Source organism: Miscanthus floridulus, chromosome 1 (assembly GCF_019320115.1).
Source record: "Miscanthus floridulus cultivar M001 chromosome 1, ASM1932011v1, whole genome shotgun sequence".
Lineage (NCBI taxonomy): Eukaryota > Viridiplantae > Streptophyta > Magnoliopsida > Poales > Poaceae > Miscanthus > Miscanthus floridulus.
In genome coordinates, this window is record NC_089580.1 from 7866829 (window position 1) to 7875711 (window position 8883).

The following is an 8883-nucleotide window of genomic DNA, read 5'->3' on the forward strand; positions in this document are numbered from 1 at the left end:
ACCTTCTGACGACGTTTGGAGTCGTAGGTCGTTGATCCCCCGAAGATCATGAGACAGCCGTCTGGCATTGGAAAGCCATCGTCCTTCTCGGCATCGTCCGTAGCGGGGGAAGGTTCCTTCCCCTGATCCCCTTTGTTGGCGCCTCTGGACAAGAACTTTCGCATGAGGCTGCAGTCCTTGAGCGGATGCTTTACGGAAAAGGCGTGGTTCGGGCACGGACCCTCAAGCATTTTTTTGAAGTGGTTCGGAACGCCCTCCGTGGGCTTCCGACCACCCTTACGGTCAGCAGCGGCCACGAGCGGGTCCTCGCGCCGTTGCTTCTTGTTCTTTCTTTTCGCGGAACGATTGGAGGTGCCTTCGCCGGCACCCTCGTCCCACCTTGCCTTGCCCTCAAGACGATCGAAGATCGCTCCGACCACCTTTTCTCCTGAGGCGTGGCTGGTGGCGATGTCCAGGAGTTCCTTGGTGGTTCACGGGCCCTTGTGTCCCAGCTTATGAGCTAAGGACTCGCAGGTCATCCTGGACAGGAAGGCTCCTATTACGTCGGTGTTAGCTACATTGGAGAGCTCGTTGCACTACCGGGAGAAGCGCCGGATGTACCCGTGGAGGGTCTCACCGGCCTTCTAGCGGCAGTTTTTGAGGTCCCATGGGTTCCCATGGTGTTTGTACGTGCCCTAGAAGTTTCCCACGAAGATCTCCCTCAGATCCGCCCAACTCTAGATTGCGTTGGACGGCAGGTGTTCCAACCATGCCTGGGCCGAATCGGCCAAGAACAGTGGAAGGTTGCGGATAATGAAGTCGTCATTATCCGCACCACCGGCTTGACAGGCAAGCCGATAGTCTTCAAGCCAAAGTCCAGGGTTTGTCTCCCAGAGTATTTAGGGATATTGGTAGGTGGTCGATACCTTGGCAGGAATGCAGCGTTGAGGATGTGCTGGGTGAAGGCCTGATGCCCTAGGAGGCCGGGGCTCGGGCTCCGGTCCTCGCCGCTATCGTAGCGCCCGCCGCATCGAGGATGATAGCCGTGGTGGGCTCCTTCCCTCGGGTCACTATAGGTGCGTCTACAGGCGTCGAGGGTGCTGCGTGCGTCACGGTTGTGGCCGAGACGTTGATGTACCGGGATTGCAGCGCGCTGCTCGCCGCCTTGCGGTGCTTGGTGGACTAATGCGTCCCTGGCAGGGTGCACCAAGGGCGTACGCCGGCTGGTGTCGAGCTTGCATTGCCGAGACAACAAGCTCTCTGCCTGCTACGCCGCCGCACGCTCAAGTAGCGTGCGAATTTTACGGTGGACCCGATGATCTTCGGGCGTCGCGGCCTCTGGAAGGCCATGGAGCAAGGCCGTTGTGGTGGCGATGTTCTAGCTCGCTCGAGTGAAGTGGGGAAGGGTTTCATCATCGGCGATGATCCTTCGGTTTACATCACGGGCCACGACGCGTGCGTGCCCACCGTCTCCGTGGTGTTCGATCTCCTGATCGACCAACGCGTATTCCCGAATAAGCTGTTGTCCGGCTTCGTTGATCTCCCGCTTTTGGGATTTTAGCTGCTCCACCCCTACGTGGGATGGGACCACTGTTCTTCCTTCGGTTCCGTCGCTAGGGTTGCCTACCGGGGTAACCTCCTTCTCGGAGGCGCTTTCGACGTGGCCCTCGGGGGTTTCCGCCATGAAACATTCTCGGGAGGGGTGATGGCTCCCTCTGCTGGAGTCAGAGTCCAACCCCAGACCTTCCTCGAGGAGGCCGTGAAGGGATTCTGTGATGTTTTTGATCATCTCTACGAACTCGTTGTTCATGGGGAACGGGATCGTGCGTCGCGCCACAAGGTGACTTGCGATCGCCGTGGTGTTGCGGAGACCGAACGGAAGCGTCATTGGGGCGCTCTTTGTGGAGTGTTCTAGGGAGAGGGTGAGGCAGCGCGGGTCCTCCCTAGACTGCTGTGGTCCAAGGGAGACGCCGGCTGGCGCTCAAGCCTCCCGTAGTTGAAGCTGATGGAGGGGAGAGATTGGATGGCGGCATGGGCCAGCGCCAACTCTCCTTCTAGCGTGACGATGAAGTCCAGGTCACCGAAACACACGTGTGCACCTGGGACCAAATTGATTGCGTGGTTAGCCATCCGAGGCTTGATTTGGAATGCGCAAAGGCCCCTACCTGGCGCGCCAACTGTCGGTGTTTCGAACAAACACCGGCTAGTAAATTTATAATTGTTGCGCGTTAGGCTCGGATGGTGCACTAAAGGACACAAGATTTATACTGGTTCGGGCCGAATGTCCCTATGTCTAGTCTGCTGCTGCTCGTGTTATTAGTACTGAAAAAGGTTCATAGTAGGGGGTACAAACGGTCGAGAGAGGGAAGGATCCCAGGTCTTTGATGGAATGGTCCAAAGGATGCTAAGAGCTTGGTCGCTGCTTGGCTGTATGCGTGAGGCGTTGTGTGTCGAACTGATCTCTCAAAAGTTGGTCCCTTTAGTGGGGGGCCCTGCCCTCCCTTTTATAGACCAAGGAGGGAGCAGGGGTTACAGATGAGAGAAAGAGGAAAATACCAAAGGTATAGAAGGTCCTTCGAGGGAGCCGGGTCTTCCTTTTTTCCTGTGCCTGCCCTGCTTAACATGGCAGACCGTGTCAGAGGTGGCGTGTTTGTTGATCCTCGTAGGCCATGCCTTGGCCCTATTTAGCAAGTGGGCGCATCCTGTCCTACGCCGGCGGATGGTGCGGCGTGCCGGAGAGCCGAGCTGTGACCCCTCGGGGTGTAATCGGGGAAGTGACCGTACGTCCATTATTGTAGATGATGCGAGTTCTGTCTTGGACAATAGCGCTTGTCATATGCCTGCGTTGGTATCCATGCCCGAGGGTTAAAGGCGGCGCCTACAACACTGTGGGACAAAAGTCGGCGCCTACAATACTGTTCGGGTGCTGTTACGATGGAAATGGCTTAAAGCGCCTGTCCCATCGTATTCTGAAGGTACCTTCGCGCAGGCGCGCAGGGCATGGCCATCGATATCATGGTTGACTTGAACATCCTATCGTACCCCGTGCTCGTGTTTATGATGGAGCAGGGTGCAATTGTCGGGCGAGGCAGAGTCTAGCCCTCGGGGGTCGGGCAAGGCAGAGCCAGCCCTCGGGGGTCGGGCGAGGTGGAACCAGTCTTCCGTTGTTCAAGCAAGGAGCGTAGTAGCGTTCTTGTCTGACTGTAAGCGTCAACGTTCGATGGTTATTAGTATTAGTCCAACCTCATTGGGTACCCCGGTATTAGGTCCCCGACACGCAGCTACGTGGGGAGGTGACCGCTCAGCTTGTTGCTGCCCAGTAGAAGGTGGCTGAGCGGACTCCTCTCATGGAGGAGGCGGACAGTCTTCGGTCACGAGTGGCCAAGGCCTATCGGCATGCTGACGAGGCCGAGAGGGCATTCGAGGCCCTGTCGGTGAGATCGTGGAGGGACGACGAGGAAGCCGCCAAGGTTAGGAAGGAGCGGGACGAGCTGCTTCAGAAGGACACCGAGACCCGCCAACGGATCCTCAACCTCCTGGCTAAGGTCGAGAAGGAAAGGGAGCTGAAGCTGGGGGCCGAGGAAAAGCTCGTGGCCCTAGAGAAAAGGGCGAGTCTAGACGCCGTGGCGGTCGCCCAGCTGCGCAAGGAGCGGGACGAGCTGCTCCAAACCACGGAGAGGCTCCGCTCGGAGCATAGTGCGGCTCATGAGGAGCATGACCAGGCCCTCCGAGAGCTTGATCTGGCCTGCCAAGAGCACGATGACGCGCAGCGGAAGGTCGGCTCCCTCCAGGCTGAGCTCAAAAACACCACGACTCAGAAACTAGAGGCCAAGAGCATCTATGCTGGGCTGGCCGTGGACCTCGTCAAGGCAAGGAGGAATCTTCAGGTGGAGAGCGATGAGCTCAGTATCCTGAGTGCCACCCTCAGAGTGGTCCGTGATGACCTTCAGGTGGTGCTGTCGGAGGGGACCAGCTCGCTCGTGGCCCGTGCTGTCGAGATCACGACTCGGGTGCGCCAGCTCAAAAGGAATGCCCTTCGCGTCGAGGTTAATCATTCCTTTGCGATTGCTCATTCTCATTATGGGGACAACATCGACTTGGAGGTAATGAGCCATGGCTTCACGCCTGGCTATGAAGCCCACGAGCTGGAGGAGATGGAGACGGCAGTGGCACCCCTTTCGCAGGACTTGGCGGACTGAATAGAGAGCATAATTCTCCCCTGGAGGGGTTAGTTAGCCAGATAGGTCAGGTATTCATTCTTGTAACAAACGGACAAGCTCCGACCCCTCAGTATCATTTAAACAAACTCGTCATTTTGTTTCGTTTGACCAAGTTTGTTCCTTTGTTTTTCCTCCTTTTTATGTGTGAAAAGGGGTTAATGCATTCTGACCCTTCCATTTGTTAAGACCGTAGAGCTCGAGGTATACGATGAAAACTCTGATCATGCTGGTGAGCAAAGATGTCATAGCCACCGAGGCATAGGTCTCTTGCAGTCCGACTAGTTTTACTCATCGTTTGTTCCCGTAGACCTTGCCGCTAGGTTTAATGTGAGGAAGGGTGTCGGCGCAGCGACTGTTTCAGAAAGGGTGTATGTATACCCTTATCATCCCCCGAGTGAGACCTGACCCCTTGACGTTGCTGGGGTCGGGTGTCACTAAAGATCGAGGAGAGGATAGCTAAATTAGTAGGACAAAACGTCTCTTGTTTTCGTGCGTACCCCCTCCCTAGGATCTGAGCCATCATTCTGCGACCGCGCGTTCAGTCTCTTTGCGAGTCCAACTTTCCTCGAGCCCCCACGCATAGCGAGGGTTCGATCGAGGGTCAGCTCGTCTTTATGATCATTGCCCCGTCCATGGTTTCTGCAATTGAAGGTGTTGAGCTAACGTCGCTTGCCTCGATGGCTCGAGTGACATGCTCAGTGAGCTCACTAATGGGCCTGTTCGAGTAGAATTTGGATCCGTCGCTTGTGACGGGGTCGGCATAGCCCTCATGTGGCATTCCACTGCTCCTTAACCCGCCTCCCAGCAGATGCCCAAGCCATTCCGGGGAGCGACTCAGGTGGCCCGATAGCCTTCCTATAATTTGGATTCTGTGGGGTCGGCTCGAGGTTAAGATTGAACGAGAAGGTTGAGATGACCCTGTTCGCTTCTAAGCGGGTCAAACGAAGGCCGCTGGGGCTCATCTGTGTTTTCTCCCCTAGCTTTGTTTGACGCGAGGCGGCCTCGGGCCCTTCGCGTGCAGCCTTCGAACCTCGATCTCCTGAGTTCGGATCAGGCGGCTCGAGCCCCCGAGCCCTATGGGGCTCGGTAGGGGTCGGCCGTATTTCATGCATCACCCCATCCTCGGTTTTCGCAATTGGAGGGGTTGAGCTAGCGACACTTGCCTCGATGGCTCGAGTGTCGTGCTCGGTGAGCTCGCTAACGGGCATGTCCTAGTGGAATCCGGGTCCATCATCTGCTGATGGGGTAGGCATAGCCCTCATGTGGCATTCCATTGCTCCTTAACCTGCCTCCCGGTAGATGCCCGTGTTGCTTCAGAGCAACCCAGGTGGCCCGCTGGCCTCTCCTCGATGGAGATTCTGTGGGCTTGGCTCGAGGTTAGGATCAAATGAGAATGGTCTAGATGTCCCTATCTGCTTCTGAGCGGGGTCGGGCAAGGCCGCTAGGGCTCATCTAAGTTTTTCTCCCCTGGCTCTGTTTGACGCGAGGTGGCCTCGAGCCCTTCGCAGTCCGACCTTCGTACCTCGGTCAGTTGCCGCTCATGTCGAATGAGACGACTACCGCTTCGTGATGCGACGCGAAGCATTGTGATGCAGCAATTGCATATGCAATGCTTGGATGTATGAGATGAATGCATGAATGAATGAATGAATGTATGGATGAATGAATGTTCATGCACTAGAAAAGAAAAGTGGGGGTGGTAAAGTTACCTCGATAGCTTGAGTGACGGGTTCAGAGAGCTCTTACCAGATATGTCCATGTGGGGTCTAGGTCCATGGTTCGTGATGGAGTTGGTGTAACCCCATGAGGTATCCCACTGCCCTTTGCCCGTATCTCGATCGCGACCTGAGCCGTCCGATCAACCTCGGGCGACCTACCGACCTCTCCTTGATGGAGACTCCGCAAGTGGGCCCCTCCAAATCCTTCCGGGGAAGGTGGAGCCTAAAGCTTGGGATGCGGGGATAAAAACTCTGATCATGCTGGTGAGCAAATAACGTCGTAGCCACTGGGGCGTAGGTTTCTTGCGGTCTAACCAGTTTCACTCAGTGTTTGTCTTCACTCGCATACCTTGCCTCTAGTTTTTTAACGTGAGGAGGGGTCTGGCATAGAGAGTGTCTACCGAATAGACATTCCTGCCAGCCCCCGAGTGAGGCTTGACCCCTTGCCATTGTTGGGGTCGGGGGCTCGATAGCAAAATTAATTAGAGAGAACACGCGTAAAGTAAGAGTGACCCATCTCTCGGCAGCGGCCTGAATCGTTCGATCGACTTGGATGACCTGCGGGACTCTCCTCAATGGAGACTCCATAGGTGGGCCTCTCCAAATCCTTCTGGGGAAGGTGGAGGCTAAAGCTTGGGATGCAGGGACAAAAACTCTGATCACGCTGGTGAACAAATAACGCTGTAGCCACTAGGGCGTAGGTTTCTTGTGGTTCGACCAGTTTCACTCAGTGTTTGTCTCCGCATACCTTGCCTCTAGTTTTTTAACGTGAGGAGGGGTTGGGAATAGAGAGTGTCTACTGAATAGACATTCCTGCTAGCCTCTGAGCGAGGCCCGACCCCTTATCGTTGCTGGGGTCGGGGGCTCGATAGCGAAATTAATTAGAGAGCACACGTGTAAAGTAAGAGTGACCCCTCTCTCGGTAGCGGCCCGAATCGTTCGATCGACTTGGGCGACCTGCTGGCACAGGACTTACCTCAATGGCACAAGTGATGGGTTCGGAGAGCTCTTACCGGCTATGTTCAAGTGGAAACCGGGTCCATCGTACATGATGGGTGTTGACATAACCCTCGTGGGGCATCCTGCTGCTCCCTACCCATCCCTCGGCAGCGGCCAAGCCGTCCGGTCGACTTGTATGATCTGCTTGGGACTGGACTTACCTACGAAGATAGAGGATGAGAACACCCCGTCCAAGAATTTAGTTAGGCAGATAAGCCCGGCGGCAAACTTATAATAAATGGACAAGCTCTTAAATCTCGTTATGGCCAAACAACTTTTTAGCCTTTCTCCTCTTTTTCGTATAAAAAGGTTAGTGTGTTCCAACCCTTTCCGTCATTGAGGCCGTGAAGCTTGGGGCATGGGAGAACAGACTCTGATCACGCTGGTGAGCAAAGGCGCCGTAGCCGCTAGGGCGTAGGTTTCTCGTAGTCCGACCAGTTATACTCAAAGTCTGTTCCCGCAATCCTAGCTCCTAGGTCTTAACGTGAGAGGGGGTTGGACACAGAGAAATGTTTGCCAGGTGGATATACTCTTAGATGCGAACCGACTCTTGCCATAGCTAAGGCCAAAAAGCCTAGGATACGGAGAAAAACTATGATCACGCTGGTGAGCAAATGCGCCGTAGCCATCGGGGGTGTAGGTTTCTCGTAGTCCGACCAGTTATACTCAGGGTTCGTTTCCACAAACCTCGCTTCTAGGTCTTAACGTGAGAGAGGGCCAGGCGTAGAGAATGTCTACCGGATAGGTACGCTCTTATTAGCCCCTGAGTGAGGCCCGACCCTTTACCATTGCTGGGGGTAGGCGTCATTAAGGATTGGGGAGTTCGATGATGAAACTGATAAGAGATAGTGTGCGTTTATTAAGGGTAAAAGCAACATAGCTACTCGATGTTCTAGGCATTGGTGAAGATTTCGTCGTCGATGGTCTTGAGCTTGTAGGTGCCTAGATGGAGCACCTCCGCAACTACGTATGATCCCTCCCATGGTGGGGAGAGCTTATGGCAGTCCTTGTTGCTCTGTATGAGGTAGAGGACTAGGTCTCCGACGTTGAAGGCTCGACCCCACATTCGTCGGCTGTGGTACCGTCGCAACGCCTGCTAGTATTTGACCGAGCGGAGGAGGGCAACATCGCGTGCTTCGTCCAGCTGGTCCATGGCATCCTCGAGGGACGCCTTGGCTCCCTATTTGTCGTATGCCCTGATCCTTGGGGCTCCATAGTCGAGGTCGGTTAGGAGGACAACCTCGGAACAGTAGACCATGAAGAAGGGTGTGTAGCCGGTGACTCAACTGGGGGTTGTCCTCAGGCTCCAGAGTACTGAAGGAAGCTGGGTGACCCAGCATGCGCCAAACTTGTTCAACCGGTTGAAGATCCTAGGCTTGAGTCCCTGTAGGACCATACTGTTTGCGCGCTCGACCTGCCCGTACGTTCGGGGGTGCGCGACGGTGGCCCAATCGACCCTAATATGGTATTCATCGTAGAATCAAAGGAACTTCTTTTCGCTGAACTGCGTGCCATTGTCTATGATGGAGTTTGGGACTCCAAAGCGATGGACGATGTCGAGGAAGAACAGCATGGCTTGCTCGAACTTGATCACAAAGATCGGCTGAGCTTCTATCCACTTTGTAAACTTATCTATGGTGACAAGCAAGTGGGTGTAGCCCCCGGGTGCCCTCTTGAGAGGTCTGATCAGATCGAGCCCCCAGACCGTGAATGGCCACATGATAGGGATCCTCTAGAGTGCTTGGGCCGGTAGGTGAATCCACCGAGCAGAGTACTGACACCCTTCGTAGGTGCGCATGATCTGCTCGGCGTTGGGTATAGTGGTGGGCCAGTAGAAGCCCTGTCGGAACTGTCTTTGACCAGGGTTCTAGGCGCGGCATGGTGACCATAGACCTCACCGTAGATATCACTCAGCAAACGCTTCCCCTATTCGATGGGGATGCAGCGCTGCAGGATCCCGATGTGGC

General features: G+C 55.3%; 1 protein-coding gene across 1 annotated transcript; it reads left to right on the top strand.

The window, feature by feature from the left end:
• The first annotated feature begins 3326 nt into the window (after nucleotides 1–3326).
• On the top strand, nucleotides 3327–4178 carry LOC136451728 (uncharacterized). The gene has a single exon (XM_066452410.1). It carries the CDS (start codon nucleotides 3327–3329, stop codon nucleotides 4176–4178), a length of 852 nt encoding a protein of 283 aa, XP_066308507.1.
• The last annotated feature ends 4705 nt before the right edge of the window (nucleotides 4179–8883 follow it).